This window comes from Thermochaetoides thermophila, assembly GCF_000221225.1.
Source record: "Thermochaetoides thermophila DSM 1495 unplaced genomic scaffold scf7180000011816, whole genome shotgun sequence".
NCBI classification, from domain to species: Eukaryota; Fungi; Ascomycota; class Sordariomycetes; order Sordariales; family Chaetomiaceae; genus Thermochaetoides; species Thermochaetoides thermophila.
Window position 1 is genome coordinate 3,546,072 of NW_006383032.1, and position 17,022 is coordinate 3,563,093.

General features: G+C 53.8%; 6 protein-coding genes across 6 annotated transcripts; 2 read left to right on the forward strand and 4 right to left on the reverse strand.

Annotated features, from left to right (window-relative positions):
- Positions 1-1,958: 1,958 nt before the first annotated feature.
- CTHT_0030600 (uncharacterized protein) lies at positions 1,959-5,497 on the forward strand (the record flags this gene model as incomplete). The annotated part of the gene is made up of 11 exons (XM_006693447.1): positions 1,959-2,219; positions 2,283-2,401; positions 2,455-2,693; positions 2,767-2,881; positions 2,946-2,959; positions 3,039-3,060; positions 3,123-3,460; positions 3,759-4,452; positions 4,502-4,577; positions 4,631-5,364; positions 5,428-5,497. The coding sequence occupies 11 exons, from the start codon at positions 1,959-1,961 to the stop codon at positions 5,495-5,497; spliced, it is 2,682 nt and encodes an 893-aa protein (XP_006693510.1).
- A 590-nt stretch (positions 5,498-6,087) lies between these two features.
- Positions 6,088-6,660, reverse strand: CTHT_0030610 (translation initiation factor eIF-2B alpha subunit-like protein; the record flags this gene model as incomplete). Its single annotated transcript, XM_006693448.1, has 1 exon — positions 6,088-6,660. The coding sequence occupies one exon, from the start codon at positions 6,658-6,660 to the stop codon at positions 6,088-6,090; it is 573 nt and encodes a 190-aa protein (XP_006693511.1).
- Positions 6,661-6,712: 52 nt separating this feature from the next.
- On the reverse strand, positions 6,713-7,274 carry CTHT_0030620 (uncharacterized protein; the record flags this gene model as incomplete). Its single annotated transcript, XM_006693449.1, has 2 exons — positions 6,713-7,094; positions 7,153-7,274. 2 exons carry the CDS (start codon positions 7,272-7,274, stop codon positions 6,713-6,715), a joined length of 504 nt encoding a protein of 167 aa, XP_006693512.1.
- A 601-nt stretch (positions 7,275-7,875) lies between these two features.
- Positions 7,876-8,782, forward strand: CTHT_0030630 (uncharacterized protein; the record flags this gene model as incomplete). Its single annotated transcript, XM_006693450.1, has 2 exons — positions 7,876-7,951; positions 8,016-8,782. The coding sequence occupies 2 exons, from the start codon at positions 7,876-7,878 to the stop codon at positions 8,780-8,782; spliced, it is 843 nt and encodes a 280-aa protein (XP_006693513.1).
- Positions 8,783-11,398: 2,616 nt separating this feature from the next.
- Positions 11,399-12,614, reverse strand: CTHT_0030640 (uncharacterized protein; the record flags this gene model as incomplete). The annotated part of the gene is made up of 2 exons (XM_006693451.1): positions 11,399-11,990; positions 12,052-12,614. The coding sequence occupies 2 exons, from the start codon at positions 12,612-12,614 to the stop codon at positions 11,399-11,401; spliced, it is 1,155 nt and encodes a 384-aa protein (XP_006693514.1).
- Positions 12,615-13,234: 620 nt separating this feature from the next.
- On the reverse strand, positions 13,235-17,010 carry CTHT_0030650 (uncharacterized protein; the record flags this gene model as incomplete). Its single annotated transcript, XM_006693452.1, has 6 exons — positions 13,235-13,966; positions 14,021-14,301; positions 14,357-16,581; positions 16,643-16,752; positions 16,812-16,882; positions 16,938-17,010. The coding sequence occupies 6 exons, from the start codon at positions 17,008-17,010 to the stop codon at positions 13,235-13,237; spliced, it is 3,492 nt and encodes a 1,163-aa protein (XP_006693515.1).
- Positions 17,011-17,022: the final 12 nt, after the last annotated feature.

Sequence of the window (17,022 nt, forward strand, 5' to 3'; positions counted from 1 at the left end):
GGCAACGCGGGGTATCACACCGGGGAGACCGACGTTTTAGACATAAGACACAAACATTGGACGAGAAACTGGAAGACGTCGGCAGCACGCAGCCGGCGAGGGGTACACATTCGGGGAAACCAGCGTTAAAACAGCGGGGAGCATCATGCTGTGTAATCTGTCGGATCCAATTCCGCTCCTTTCTGCATGTTCGTCTGAAGTTGTTTACTTGAGGAGACGGGGATGAGTGATTGAGAGTGGGCTTGTTGATCCCTAATTGGAGTTGGCCTGAAGTTGTGGGCGAGTGGCGCCAGCAAGAGGTTGCCGTCGAGTCGGATTCATTGTTCCCGCCGTAAGTGGCAAGTGGGGCTAAGAAGAGCCGATTTATGGCCATCCCATGTGGACGGGTGTTTTATGTGTTGTGTTTGACAGCGAATGGGACTGAGATGAACTCTGATCCTTGGACCTCGTTGCTCTTGACTGTCCCGACAACCGCCATTGTCGTGCCTTACAAGCTGTCAAAGACGCAGCTGTCGCTACTTCCACTTTCCATCAGGTTATGCTTTGCCCTAAGCAGATGCCCCAGGCACAGATGCCTTTTCAGGAACACGACAGCTTGCGCCTGCAGACCTGCAGACAGGGCGCTAGTTGCCCCCAGTTTCCCCGCCCTCCCAGGGCAAGCGTGGGGCAGGGCGGCCTTCCCACGAGCCGAAGCTGCTCTGTGATTTGTTCCTTGCATCACCGACTCCCACGCTTTCCAGCACGCGGCCGTTTCTTGTACCATTCCATGACAAAACATTTCCGGTCTCTGAGTCTCGACTGCGTCTTTGTGCATCTATCCTGCGTCTCGTTTGCGGCGGCTTTTTCTTTCTGGAGTGCAGAGAGTAACATGTGGTTGCTGACTGCTACGCACTCGGCACTTACGCTGCTACATGCTCCATGCAGTACATGCTGGGCATGGCATGCATGCTGTGCCCAGCGGTTCCAGTTAGACCCGTTTCATGGTTCCGGGTCCTTCGCTTTGCAGAAGCGATGCCTGTCCCGGACAGAGGGACGCACGACACACGACACCGTGGACGCCTCGCAGCGAGCTGTTGAGCTGAAATGCCAGTAAGAGAAGTGCGTCAGAACTGGACTGCCCTGCACGGAGACAGCTGCAGCCCAACGCCTGCCAGCCCACATCACCTCGGTGTGTAATTCATTTGCTCTGGATGGACAAGGAACCTGGAAGTGGTTCGATAAGGTCGACTAGCGAGCTGTTTCCAGACCTTCTTCACCAATTTTTCCCTTGGATCGTCCTCGTGCCGTCAGACTGGAAGCTCCCATTCTTCTGCTAGCCCATCCTTGTTATTGGTACAAAGCTGGGCATAGGGTGAAGTACCTGGCTACTCCGCACTACCGACTGCTATCGTCGAGTCGCCTGGGCTGGACCCCGCGATGGAAACGGCGGTTCCACATCCACGCTGTTTCTGTTCCTGGCTCCCGAGACCTTCGGCCGCCGTGATTGGCACGGGAGACTTCGTACTGCAGCATTGAATCCACCACGAAGACATCTATGGGGACGCCATTGCGGCTACTATCCGGTAGGTGCGGCTCCCTCTCCTCCACGAGTGCTGTACAAGAGGTACGTAGGTGTGTGCGAGTCTTGCGGTCTGGAGCTGTCTGTCCATCAAAGGTCACATGCGCATCTCTGATCCTCAGGCATTGGACTACGTATAAGACGTGGCTGTTGACGGGGCTCTGAAATTGGGGGTCCCTGTAAAAAGGAGTGGTGTCTGCCATTGTGACCAGAAACGTCCAAAGTAGACATTGAATATAAACCGGTCCTTCCGGTCGTGTTCACGTCTAGGTTTTTTTTTTCCTCTCCCAGTTCTTCGATTGATTTCTGATCTTCTTGCGTTCTGCTCTCTCTCTACACATTTCAGTCTCCGGGCATTCCACTTACCTGCATACCTACGGTATATCAAAGGGAAGTCAACATGCCAGGTCTCGAGAATCCAGTTCTGGCTTCCCAGACTGGCCAAGGCCGTCTGCTGGCCATTAAGGAGAAGAAGAGATTGCCCGATGTTCGTGTGAAAATAGGGGAAAAGGCGTCATTTGACATTATTGATATTCGTCAGGGCTCAGTAGAAATGAACCTGAAGGTGGAGATCCTCTCCATGTTCCTGACCAAAAATGGGCCCAGGAAGCTTCCCACGCTTCTTCTCTATGACGAGAGAGGTCTCCAGCTGTTCGAGAAGGTGAGACAACCCCTCAGCTTCATCAAACCAGCCGTTTCCCGTATTGACACGTTTTTGTCTCAGATAACCTATCTAGAGGAGTACTATCTCACCAATGACGAGATTGAGGTGCTCCAGAAGTACTCGGCAGACATTGCAAAACTCATCCCTGAGGGAGCAATGCTCATTGAGCTGGGCAGCGGGTGAGTTTGCCATTTTTCCTGGCAACCGAACAGCTGTGAGCTGACCCCCAAAGAAACCTTCGCAAAGTGAATCTTCTTTTGCGGGCTTTTGAAGATGCTGGCAAGAGCATCGACTACTACGCTCTTGACCTCTCAAAACAGGAGCTCGAACGGACTCTGGCCCAGCTCCCTCATTACCAGTATGTCCGCGCTCACGGCTTACTCGGCACGTATGACGATGGACGGGCTTGGTTGAAGCACCCCTCCAGAGCCTCAAGGCAGAAGTGCATTCTCAGCCTTGGCTCGAGCGTGGGTAAGTGTCTTGATCTCATCTCTTTCTTTGGAATTCCCGTTTTTGGCCATGCCTAACCGGATCTTGCTTCCAGGGAATTTTGACAGAGCCGACGCAGCCGCCTTCCTGAAGACCTTTGCAGACATATTGGGTCCTGGTGACACCATGCTCATTGGCTTGGATGCGTGTAACGACCCTGCTAGAGTCTAGTGAGTACAATTAGCCCCTTGACACACCCCACCGTCGCCTTGCACAGGGCTAACAGCGCGACAGCCACGCTTATAATGGTTTGTGTCACTGAAGAAACCCTGACTCGACGTTGCTTGCAGCACAGCTGACGTTTTGAATCACCTCGTCCATCCATAGACAAAGAAGGAGTGACGCACGAGTATGTGACACCCACCGTCCTGTGAGATCAGGGCCAATGCTGTGTTTAATCGTGGCTGCCAGATTGGCGTCCCAAGCTGGGTCCGGGGACAGCGCTGATGAGAGCATCCATAGATTTATCCTCAACGGCCTCCGTCATGCCAACAAGATCCTCGGGGAAACCGTCTTCGTCGAGGCCGAATGGAGGGTCATTGGCGAATACGTGTACGACGGACAGGGCGGTCGCCATCAGGCGTTTTATGCCCCTCTGCATGACACGACGGTCCTGGGCCAGCTGATTCGGCCACACGACCGCATCCAAGTGGAGCAGAGTCTCAAGTACTCCCCGGCAGAGGCCGAATTGCTTTGGAAGCGGGCGGGTATGGAAGAGATTGGCCATTGGAGATGCCGCGATGAATATGGTGAGTTGGGTTATAGTCTGAATGGAGGCTAGCTCTGTCGCGTTACCCCCCTTCAACTCCCCCGCAGCCCTATCAGATTTGCCTGCGCTTACCCCACGTTTTCTCCCGATACGTGGGACCAGTCATACGACTCTGACTTGGACAGACGCACCAACATGTCGTCACTCGCATGGCCGTCCGGCCTCTGGCTGCGGGGTTGACTCCCCTTTACCCACCGAGCGCTGAGGGGCATTGGCGTATCCTCTTATCATCATTTAGAGAGCCATCTCGCAACTGACTCATATCGTGCTACTCCCAGGCGTCCATATGCTATCGAAGCCCAAAATGGCATTCGGTCTCATCCCTTCTGTCTACGCCCGCTCCGCGCTGCCTAGCCTTGAGGAGTGGGAATCCCTCTGGGCGGCATGGGACACCCTTACTCAAGAGATGCTCCCTCCTGAGGAGCTTCTCAGCAAGCCAATCAAGCTCCGCAACGCTTGCATCTTTTACCTGGGCCACATTCCCAACTTCCTCGATGTCCAGCTTAGCAAGGTCACCACCGATCCCCTGACAGACCCGGCATGGTACCGCCGTATCTTTGAACGGGGCATCGACCCCGATGTCGACAACCCGGAGATCTGCCATGATCACTCGGAAATCCCTGATGAATGGCCGCCCGCTGACGAGATCCTGGAGTATCAGACTCGCGTACGTGCCAGGCTGCGGAAATATTACGAAAATGGCGTCGAGAATATCCCCCGCCACATTGGCCGGGCAATCTGGGTTGGTTTTGAACACGAGATAATGCATCTCGAGACTCTGCTATACATGATGCTTCAGAGCGATAAGACTCGGCCACCGCCGAACGTTCCTGTCCCGGATTGGGAGAAGCTTGCTGCTAAGGCTCGCTCTGAGAGGGTGCCCAACGAGTGGTTTGATATACCTGAGCAGGAGATCACCATTGGCTTGGATGACCCTGAGGATGAAACTGATCCAAATGTTCACTATGGCTGGTATGTGAGCTGTGATTGGATGTTTAGCAACACTTGCTGACTAAAACAGGGATAATGAGAAGCCCGTTCGGCGCGCGAAGGTTCATGCCTTCCAAGCCAAAGGGCGTCCCATCACTAACGAGGAGGTAAGCATCTCAGCTCCTTAACTTGAATTCAGGGAGTACTGACATACATTTAGTACGCAACATACCTCTACAACACCCACGGATCACAAATCCCTGCATCCTGGGCCTACACCAAGGAGAAAGATCCCCAAAACGGTGTGAGTGGCACCAACGGTCACTCCACTATCGCCAACGGCACAGCCCCCCTGCCTGAATCCTTCCTCGAGGACAAGGCCGTCAAAACGGTCTTCGGCCTCGTTCCCCTGAAGTACGCGCTCGACTGGCCCGTCTTCGCCTCGTACAACGAGCTCGCAGCCTGCGCGGCCTGGATGGGCGGGCGCATCCCCACGTTCGAGGAAGTCCGCAGCATCTATGCGCATGTCGAGGCTCGTAAGAAGCAAAAGGAGGCTCAGAAGCATCTCGCACAGACAGTTCCTGCGGTCAATGCCCATTTGTGCAACAACGGCGTCGAGATTTCACCGCCTGCTACCCCACCCGCCGGGACCGCCGCTGCTACTGCTGAGGGAGATGAGAGTGAGAACTCGCTCTTCATCGACCTGGATGGCGCCAACGTTGGCTTCCAGCACTGGCACCCCGTTCCAGTCACGAACCGCGGCGGGGAGCTGGCGGGGCAGGCCGAGTGTGGTGGCGTGTGGGAGTGGACCAGCAGCGTGCTGCGGCCGTGGGACGGGTTCAAGCCCATGACTCTGTACCCGGGTTATACAGCAGACTTTTTCGATGAAAAACATAATATCGTGCTGGGCGGGTCGTGGGCGACGCATCCCAGGATTGCAGGGAGGAAGAGCTTGTGAGCAAACCCCGTGAGACTGTCCTAATGTGAGAAAGGATGAAACGCTGACCGTATAAACAGTGTCAACTGGTACCAGAGGAACTACCCCTATGCTTGGGTTGGTGCCAGGCTTGTGAGGGACCTCCCTTGAGCATGCAAGTCCTCTTGTCTCGCCTAAAGTGTCAGAAGAGACTCTCTTTCTATGATCAATGGATGGGATCCTAATAATCATTAAACCTGACGGCTTGGGATGTTCATCGTCCACGGAGATATTTTGGCTGAAATATTTGGATATAATGATTATTCTCCCGAAGGGAGGGAACTCGAGAAGACGGACAAAAACACGCATGGGAACAAGAAAAGGGAGGAAAATCGCATCGAATCTTCACTCAACTCTCTAGTCAGCTTAGTGCACTTTGATGAGAAATGGAGGCTTACTTTCTCATGACATGGTGGGCAGTTGGGAATGGGCCATGAAGTGTCCCCGAATCCCCCATGTATATCGATACCTTTTTTTTTCTTGGTCTACTTGGTATTGAGCGAAAGATATGCTCATAGACATCAACGACCTCCGTGAAATCAAGAGGTATTCTCTTTTGACTCAACCTAATCACCTTTAGTCCTGTGCCCCTTTTCCCAAGACCGAAAACGCCCGAATGATGCCGCTTCAGCAACCCCTGAACATAGAGTAATCCACAAAGACAAATACCAAACAATACAAAACACATGGTATACTCTCGCTCAGATGTAATCATCCACCATCTCCCAAATCTGCGACGCCATCTTTACCCCTTGCTCAGTAATGATACCATCGATCAGCTCCGGATCAGTGTAATCAACTTCCTCATCCTCCTTCAGCATGTTCTCGATCCCCTCGGGGTCGACACCAATATTCTCAAACTTGCTGATATCCTTCTGGTTGACACCAACACGATTGACCATCGGATACGCAATGGGCGTCTTCCGACAGATCTTGTGCGTCTCAGCGGCCACATAAAACCGCTTGATACCGCCCTTGACCGTCTTAGTCAAGTGCGCCAGCTGCGCGGTGCCCATACCCGAGATCACGCCGCCGTTTTGCATCACCACTTCGCTGCCGACCAGAACGAGGTTGATCATCTTCTGGTTGCCGAGCACGTACGCGATCTTGTTGGGCGAGATGGTCTCGACCTCGAGCCCTGCATCGCGGAGCTGCTTGACGGCCAGATCCGCCCGCTTGTTGACTCCATCCACGACGTAAATCACCTTGAAGTGCTTGCTGTGGTCGGCGGCAGCATGCAAAAGGATAGTCGTCACGGTCCGCGACCCGCCCATCGTCAAGACGATATGCCCATCTGCGACGTAGCGGCTCCCACGAATAGCAATGTTATCGCCGCGCTGCCTTGGCGCGCTGCGCGAACAGCTGCTTGTTCTTGAGCAAGTGCTGGCGGGTCTCCTCGAAGGACATGATGCGGTCGGCATTGCTGGTACTGTTGGACAGGCTCCCGCCAGAGGAATTTCCTGTTGCGGGCGGCCCTCTAAGCGAGCGCAGCAGGAACTGCTCGAATAGGTCGGCGCCGGCTAGTAAGGGGAGAGGGTTGGGCACGGAGGCGAGGAGCTTGGCCTTTTCCTTTTTAACGATCTCGACGGTTTCCATGGCTGTCGAGGAGGGGGTTACGCGCAGGCGCTCGATCAGAGCTTCGATCGTCGCCACGGGCATCGTGATGTCCGGGTCAGAGGCGAGGATTTGTCGGTAGGTGCGGACGATACTTTGCAAGTCTTAGCATCTTGATGTCTCAAAGAAGTCTTAAGTTTTGGTAAGCTTACTCGAACTCCCCCGATTCATCCTGTGCATTCCCAGTGCCATTCTCCTGTGGGCTCGTCCGGATTGAAAGGGTTTGGGTCAACCCCTCAGGGACAGGGGCGACTGATTGCACATCGGCAGACATGACGGGGGCGAAGTGTAGCTTGACTCTGAAGGTTGGAAGCGGACTGCGCCAGAGCATACAGTGGTTCTGCGAGTGTGATGGTCAAGGCGCAGGTAGGAGGAGTGTGCTTGTCGACCCCGCGAGTGGGTTAGCTCCGAAATCGAGTTGGCTGGCAGCTGGCACTCGTTCAAGTTTCGCGGTTCGATATTTCCTGTTTCTTTTCTCTCAGGCTGTAATAATATCTCCTTCACTTCATTGAAAATCTGCAGCTTGGACGCTCACGGTGTACAATCTGTGTGTGTGAGTCAGGTCAATTGGGGAACCAAGAGCTATTTTGTCGGCTCTCACCGCCTGATACTGCCCCGCCCTTACACCATAGTGGGGCTCAAACTGTGGTCTATGGGGCCAAGCTAGATGAGGGGCAGCTGGATAGGCAGCTTGGTTCGGCATAGGTTACAGGAGGAGTGGTCCTTTTGATCAAGTGCCGTCGTATTAATGCCAATCACCCAACATGCCGCTATCCTCATATCACGCATCTTGTTTCGTATAAATACCTTGTGGTAGCCATGTAGCAGACGAGATACAGTATACTTCAGATCGTACATTCGTTAAAGCACCCACCATGGACCCCTCGACAGCCATCATCGACCCCGCGACAGACCAGCCCCTCCCTCCTGACGCCATCGTCCGCGTCTTGTGTAAGGTCCCATCTGATACACAGCCTCTCTTCAATCAGTTCACGCAGTCCTGACCTTATCACAGTTCTCACCCACCCAGTCCACGTCTACAGCATCCCTTCAACCGTAGTCCCCTCCAAAGCAGGCTACGCCGCGTCCTCCTGGACGGACGATCCCAGAAACCACATCTTCACAGCCCGTCTCCGCATCCTCGAGACCTCCTACACTCTTGAGTCGACCCAAGACTCCCTGGCAGACGAAACCCAGGACCCCGACCCAGTTCTTAAAGTAGACATCCTCCTCGAGGACCCCAACACAGGCGTTCTCTTCGCGGCAGCCCCCTACGTCAACAAGGCCGTTGTTGAACCCACAACCGACAGCAGCCGGTTCTTCACTCTTCGAGTCCAAGACCCAAAATCTAAAGTCAAAGCTACCTTAGCGATCGGGTTCGAAGAGCGCAGCGATGCATTTGACTTCGGCGTAGCCCTTCAAGAGGCAGCCAAGTCCTTAGGTTGGCAAAGGACGGCCACTGGGAAGGGAGACAGCACCACCGGCGATAAGGCGACCGCGCAAGCGGAAGCGAAGGACTACAGTCTCAAAGAGGGGGAGACGATTACGATCAACCTGAAGGGGACGAGGTTTGGTCGTCGAACGGGGCAAACGCAGGGTGGAGGGGAAGGGGGTGAGGTCAAGCAGCAGCAGGAGGAGGAGGGGAAGCCTTTGGCGGCTTTTGCCTTGGCTCCTCCACCCCCGCCGCCGCCTGGGTCGAGTGCGGCGAGGGAGGCCAGGCAGAGGAAGAGGTTATCTGCGCAGTTGGGATTTGATGATGGGAAGTTTGGGGAGTTTGCTTGAGGGACTTGGGGGCTTGGGGGGGTTGTTGGTTGGATTTGTCTCAGTCACAGGGATGGTGAGTTCCGCGTGAAGATACTCGCAGGATTTCCTCGGCCATGACTACACGTTAACACACTCGGAAGTAGCTAAAGTAAACAAATAGGTAATAGACCGCATGACACTCTTCTCACAACACACAATGTATCCATTGCTTCCATCTACCGGTGACCGACATCTTAAAACCTGATGTCACAATCATCCTCAGACCGGATAATCCAAGATCGAAGAGGCCAAAACCTAAGCAACACAGATAGGAAGAAGACCCATATATAGCAAAACACATTCTTACTCCTGCCCAGAACCCTGTCCACTTCCCCTCCTCGACCTAGGCCATAGACTCTTCACATACGGCAGGCTCATCCTCTTCTCCCTGCCCTTGAGCGATGAGGGCAAATAAAGTGAAACCCTCCGCATACCTTCCTTCAGTCCCGGACTATCTCCATATTCATCCTCGCCTTCTGAATCAGCGACAGTCTGTCCATCACCTTTGCATTTTTCCTGGGTATGGAAATGGAGCCCCTTGCGTTGATCCTCCTGCCTCGATGTGTGGTCATCGTCATCTTTAGTCGATGCCTTCATTGCTCGCGTAGTAGCGATCGCCTTTTCCACAAGAACAGTCTCATTCCCATGGTCACAAGCATTATCATCACCCATTTCACTCTGTCTGCCCTCAACCTCCTCCGCCCAACTCTCATCCCCCTTCTTTCCCTCTTTACCCGCACACCCTACAAACGATCCACATCCTGACGAGGCCTCTCCGGCCGATCCATCAACAGCAGCCAGCGAAGACGTTGTTCTCGACGTAGACGTCCGCGCCCAAATATCCTCCGGAAACACAACCCCATTTGGTTGACTACCCCTGGGAATAAAGCACGGTGATGAAGGGCTCAGGATGGAAGTGAATTCTGTCTCTGTCACTCTCGGCTCGCGGATGATTGCGGTACTAAGCGTTGGAGATGGGGGTGGGGGTAGGGCTGGTTGAGTTGATATTGGGGTTTGGGTACTTGCCTCGGGCTGGGACTGCTGAGGGGGTAGATTCTTAGCCAAATGCCAACTCCAAAGCCGAACCCCATCCCCACTCCTCCATCAAAGGAGCCGTAGGGGTATACCCCTATCCGGGTGAGATGCGATCCGACGATGGTGGACATCCCTTGTTGCTCGAATTGATATCGAGGTTGGTGACGGTAACTATTCCATGCTTGAGGCCATCTCGCTCGGTTCTCTAACTCCAGCGTGATTTCTCCTAGCCGCAGCCATATCATTTGCTGCTGCTTTATGGTTTCCGCGATTTTAGCCTTGAGGTATGCTGCGTAATTGCGAAGCTTTTTGGTTTCAGAGGAGCTCATTCTCGTCTTTTCCGCTGTCACTCCATTCCCAGGATCAGGGACAGCTGTGTCGCTGTTGCCCTCAGTATTTGGACATTTCCCGAGTCCAGCAACAGTGAAAGCTGCTAGTCGAGCCTCGATGGCAGCATACCGCTCAAACAGCCTCGAAGCGCACTCGTCTTGCTTTCTGAGGCTTTGTTCTAAGTATAGGCGTTCGTAATGGAGCTGTTCTAAGGGGGGAGTGCCAATATCTAAGTGGGCTGGTATTTCAAATGATGAGAGGGGAGTGCAGGGGGGGGCACAAAGGGCAGGGAAAGAAGTTAGTGACATCGCCGTGGCTGATGCCATGGTGACTAGTGACGGAACAAATGGGATAGCATTCAGGGTATTAAGACTGGGACCTGGAGATGAGCGTGATTGAGAATGTTGAGGAGTAGAGTTGTTTCCTTTTCTCGCGGCTTGTTTTGGGGTACACTTACCCCTTTTTTTGGCGAGAGGCGAAGCAGAAAAAGAAGGAGGAGAAGGAGGAGGAACAGTCTCGGGAGAAATCAGCCTGGAGCTGCCTTCAGGAGAGGGTAAAACCGATGTCTTCTCCCCAGCAGGCATCCTGTCAATCTATATTGGAATGAGAACAAGGAGCATCACTACCCTCGCCATCGAAATCAAAAGAAAATTGGGTGACAAAACCATATTCCATCTTAAATATAATCGAGCGGCCCCTCCCCTCTCCCCAAGATTCTTAAATCGGCCGCAGCATGGAATCATCGAGTGGAGCGGAACAAAGGGCGCTCATGTGGCACAAGAAGGATGCTCAAAGCATCCCTGGCGCCGTTTGTAAGCTGCCGATCTTGACTCCCCGAACCACGTCCTGTCGTATCCGAGGCTCCTGCCAATGACTTATTACTGACAATGACTGTTGCCAGGGTTCGCATGAAGAAAGAGCTAAGCAGGAGCACAGGATGATTCGTTGTGGGCGTGGTGAGGATACTGATTGCAAGAGGGAGGAGACACTGAACAGGCTCTTTCGCCATCTTCCATCCCTTGAGGCAACATGTGGCGTCCGACAGCGAGATTAGTGGGGTTCTGTTGAAAGAACGCGGCATTCCTCCATTCAACTGGAGACTCTTTCCGCGGGAAACGGAGTTCTAGACGCGCTTTCAGCCGCGACTGGTTGTAGCAATTGGCGGGGAGGGGGAAGAAGACTAAGAGGTTCTCGTGTGCTTGCCTGGAAATCCATCCAATCACATCGTCTTTACAGATGGAAGCCATCATGCCTTGGTGGCTCAATGAACCTCCACAGGCCTGCCTTCTCAGCAGCCTTCCTGACAGACGTGACCTCCTCCTCCGTCACAGCACGATTGATCTCGGCATATCTCTTCTCACCCGCCTCCCCATTGGCAGCCGAAGCCCCTCTCGTTTTCGGCCTGCCCACGTAAGCGTCCGGATGATACTGCTCCATGATATGCACAAAACAGTCCCTCGACACCTCTTCGGCCAAAAACTTCATGATTTCGGAGCCCTCATGCTCGAGCCCGGGCATGACGAGGTGGCGCACCAGCACGCCGCGCTTTGCGATGCCGTCGGGCGTGAAGCACAGGTCGCCTACCTGCGCGTGCATCGCCTTGATGCTCTCCCTTGCAGCATCGGCATAGTCTTCCGCCTTGAGCAGCCGCTTGCAGCTGGCAGGTGACCAGAGCTTGAAATCAGGGAGGTAGATGTCAACTAGCCCGTCAAGGAGTTCGAGGGACTCGAGGGCGTCGTAGGCGGAGGTGTTGTAGATGATGGGGATGCGTAGACCCAGCTCCCTCGCATGAAGGATGGAGAGAACTACTTGGGGGACGACGCTGGGTAGGGCTAAGTTCGTAAATCTTTCTATAGACCTATCCCAAGGGATGGGGCACTTACTGCTCGGGCGTAATCAAATTAATATTATGCACATTTCCAACCTCCTGCAACTTGATATACCATTCAGCCAGCTCCTCGGGAGTCAAATCCTGGCCATTCCTCTGATGCGAGATGTCATGGTTCTGGCAGAACACACATCTCAAATTACACATGCTAAAGAACACCGACCCGCTGCCATGGTGACCCTGGATGCATGGCTCCTCGCCGAAATGCGGCGCGATCACATTAACCTTGACCGTCTCGGCGCCGACCAGACACACGCCGGTTTCTTTGTAGCGGTTGACGCCGCATTTGCGTGGGCATAGGTTGCACTTGCGTAGGTGTGCATAGGCTTTGGCGCGCTTTTTGGCAATGTCCACGGAGCTAAGAGTTAGATAGCGGGGGGTGTAATCGTCTAGGAGAAAGGGAGGGGCAAGGTGTAGCTGGCGTTTGATAAAGGGGCTGTCGCGCAGGGGAGTGAATCGACTCAGAGTCTGAAGATGGGGATGAGAAGCATAAGACGTCGCTCGGGAAGTGAGCGGCAGAAAGGCTGGTCGGCCTGCTAGATGGCTTATGACTCGCATTTTGAACGAGTTTAATTCACTTTAACAAAATTGACACCTTGCATTGCATAACTGACCCGGCCGCTGATGAGAGGATGATGAGCGGAATGAGAGATATCTGAGTCCGTTTAAGAGGACATCGCCGCAGTGGGACCTTATGTTGTTTTCTTCCATGTGCCCGGCCCCACCATCCAATGTCGACCTACAGAACGTCCAGCCGACCTTGAAATTCGAACTACACTGTCAAAGTACACAGGCATGCATTAGGTGTGCTGTTTATTCTCTCCAAAGCGATTTTAAACATTAGCCACAACAAAATGATTCGATGATCTTCCTGGAATAGCCATAATCGTTACTTCCATCACTCGTCTGGTCCCCGCTAAATTCTCGGTCGTCTCCTATCTGCGGGAGTCGAACCTCCTTCCCATTGAGACCGAGCGTCCGAAGTCTAGACATCCGATAGTCTTCAAAGCCCCCTGATCACAGCACTCGCACATGGAAAAAAGCAACCTCCATATAACCAAGTACCTTTTCTAATCCCAAGTCCAGTACTACTATTCGTATATCAGTTGTGCCTTGCTCCGAACTAAACAGAAACAAAACAACCCCCAATACATTACCCCCTTCATACTCTAACTCCCTCACTTCCTCCTCTTCCCACCACCGCCCCATTCCTCGCTCGCCTTCCTCTTCTTGCCCTCCCTCTCCCAAAACTCCTTCTTCTCCTTCTTCTGCTTCTCCCTCCTCCTTTCCTCAATCTCAGCCAACTCCTTCTTAAGCTTCTCCCTCTGCGCCTCCTTCTTTGCTTTGCGCTTCGCGATCTTCTCTTTGCGAATTGTGGTGAGCTTCTGCATAAGATCGCGCAGCTTGCGCTCCTCGCGGCCCACAACCACCGCGCGCTTCTGCATGTACGTCTCCTTCTTCTGCGGCTTGGTCTGCACAATCTGCGACTTGAACGGCAGTTCGGCCGCCAGGTTCTTGGGAACGCGCAGCGGGTTGAAGTGGCGTTCGGGGCGCTCGATCTTGCGATACGTGCTGTTAGGGTTCTGTGGCGTCGGAATGTTCTCCGCCCGCCGGATCTCGCCAGTCAGCCGCATGCTCTGCCACCCGATGAGATTGGTTGCTGGGTTATAGAACTGCTTCGGCTTGACCGGGTACCAGGCCTTGAGGATCACGATGTCGCTGAGCAGGATCTTGTCCTCGAACGTGGCGCGGAAGTAGCCTTCAGGCTTGGACAGTGCCCTCTTGATCTGACCGCGGATACCCGATACCGTCCTGATAGCTGCACCTTCGAACTTGGCAATTTCCAAGGACGAGTTGAACATGTCCTTGATGAATGCCGTGTTCTTGAAGATTTTCCACGGCGTGCCGACCTGCATAAGCGTTAGTAATGAGACAACAGTGAAGATTTGAGTAGGCTCACGTACGAGCTTGAGTTTCTTGACAATCTCCGTAGACTCGTCGACACTGAGCACCGTGCCCGTCGCTGCAATCCGGAAACCTGGGTTGCTAGCCGAGAACGACTGGAAGCAGCAGAAGCTGGTGTTGGGGGCGATGAGAGGGCCCCAAAAGGTACCGAAGCAGTGCATATGCTCTGGTGTATATTTGAGCATCCTGTTTCTTGTCCGGTTGTCCCAGATTGAGTAAATGGGCAGTGTCTGGAATCTCCTCCAACCCAAAGAGAAGATCAGGGGGTCGCCTGTCTTGACTGTAGGATTGTTAGCATCCTGCCGACATGAGCCTTGCGACCAAATATGACTTACGGATCTTCTTGTGCCATCTGTGCCGCTTAATCCGGACCTGGACGAACCCAAACCTGTCCTCTGTCGCCGACAGCCCGCCGACGAGAATAGGCATCCGAGGCTGGAAATTCTTGCAGAACTCAGCCGGGACTCCTTCGATTACCAACCTGGCATACTTGCCAGCCCGGTAACCTTCTACCTGCCTGCGCTGATGCTCATCAAGCTCGGCATACTCGGCCTTGTTAATGTCAAGCTGCTTCTGCAGCATGGCTTTCTGCATCTCGTACCACTGGTCCTCGCCAAACTCCTCATCAAGCCCGCCCTCCCTCCTGGCGATAGCCTTATCATTCAGAAGACCTTCACGGTCTTCTTCTTCAAAGCGTGCCCTGAGTTCTTCCTTGCGACGAGCATTCCGTTCGCGCTCTTCTTCCAAGCTCATCGCCGGCTTCTCCTCTTCCTCCTTCTTCTCCTTGCTGGGGCCATGCTTCTCGCCAGTTTCGAGGTCCTCGAAGGCACCATCACCTTCGTCCTCGTCGTCCTCATCGAACCCATTAAAATCATCATCATCATCCCCATCTCCTTCACCTTCACTGTCACCCTCACCGTCGCCCTTCGGGCGGCCTGTGGAGAACCTCGTCCGTCGGAGGGCATCGATATTCTCGGGATTCGACCACTTGGTTTTCAGCTCTTCGTAGTCAAAGTGAGGGATCATCCGATCCTCCTCAAGATCATCCTCATCCTTGGCCTTGTGGAAGAAAGTGTCCTCGTCCTTTTCGATATCCTCCTCCTCTTCCTCCTCCTTCTCGTTATCTTCCCCCCTCCATCTCCGAAGTGCTTGGGCTGGTGTGAGAGTTGTGTCGTACATGAGCCGAGCAAGGTCGATTGCTCGCCATGGCTTCCGCTTGCCGTGAAGTGCCCTGGCACGCTCCATCATGTTCTCCTTCCACCGTACAGCCTCTTCCTCTTCGGAATCAAATTCCTCGTCTGAGCCGGATTCCTCAGAGTCTACTCCTTCGTCGCCGCTGATGGAACCAAGCTCGGAGTCGGTGTCCGCAAAGACTACATCCTCGTCTTGAGTCTCTTCATCATCGCCTCGGAACATCTTGCCAAGCCTCTTCTCATCGAACTCCTCCTCGATATCCGATCCATCAGAGCCTTTGCTCTCCTCCCCGCTGACGAACCCTTCATCCTCAGGAACGCCATTCTCATCGTTCTGACGATCATCCTCAAGGAACCGGGCTTTCCGATGAGTCTTCCTGCCTGTATCGTTCGTGTCCTCCTCAGGAATCTGGGTAAGCTGCTCACCACCGGCGAACAGCTTGACGCCCTTGTCGGTCTGACCAAGCAACTTCTTCTCTCCTTGCAGATCCACGATAAGCTGCTCGCCCTCGCCACGCTCGACGTTCGCGTCCTTGTCGAACGTGAAGCCCTTCTCCCTGGTAATAACGATATGGTCGCCCGAAATCTTCATGCCGCTCCGATCAGCCATTGGAGCCCACAGCTTCTTGTCCTTTTCATCCAGACGGCGCCGCGGCTTCTTGCCAGTCAGGTTGGCCATGGCCTTCTCCATCGCAGGAGTCGGGCATGGATCCGGCAGTTCCTCTATCTTAGATATTGTGAAGTCGCCCACACCAGCAATATGTACCCTCTGGCCCTGGGCAGCAAAGTTGGTGCCGCGAAGATACCCAGACAGTTCGATCGTCCTGTCGCATAGCGGGTCCTCCTCGATCTTCGTCGGGTGGGTGATATCGCGGTAGTTGTCGATAATAGTGTACGGGTGAGTATTCCTCCACACAAGCGGACGAGGGTTCTTCATAACGGACAGGAAGCGCGATAGATTGTGAATTTCGCGATCGGGGTAGCGGCCGTTCAAAACACCGGACAGGTAGAAGAGATGGGCGCCCTGGTACAACTCAGTCCATAGACGGTGCTTTAACCTCTTCTTCGCATCTTTCAACGCCGAAGGCTTCTTGAACAGATCTAGATGGGTCAATATGCCAAAGACGTTGCCCGGCATACCGGTATTGGCCAGGATGTTGAGGAATTCCATGGTCTCCATTTCGAAGCCATAATTACCGTCAATCATCAATAGCACGATATCGGCAACCTTAGCCATGTCAATCATCGCTTCGAGCTCGTTCGGACACTCGATGAACGTAAGGCGCTGCTTCTTTGATGTGACAACAGTGATGGGGCCCACGGGATCGGACATGGTTTCTTTTGTGTACCGACGGACCAGGGATTTGCTGTAGAGAGAATGCTGGTTAGCGCCACTTACTTAGAATCCTGTCACAGGGAATTACTCACAGTAAGGTCGTCTTGCCGACACCCGGAGGGCCGACGATCACGACGAGTCTCGGCGGCGGCTCATCGGGAAGGCGGTCGACGAGAGGAACGTGAAGGCGCTTCTCTTTGATCTGCGCGGCGTGGTTAAATTAGGTCAACAGGGCAGCAAAAGAATCTTCAATTGACATACATCATGTGAACGAGCGGCCTGCCTGGCGAGCTTGCCAGGGTTTGCGACTGCGAAGGCCTTCGGATTGGTGCCTGCAGCTTTGTCAGCGCCAGTGGCGATATGAGGAAAGACGAAGGTAATATTAACCTCCTGAATTCTGTTTCTTCTTCTTTTCTTTTGTTTTCGACGGTCTATGCGGCTTGTGTTGTTGGGAATCCATCTTGATGGCGCG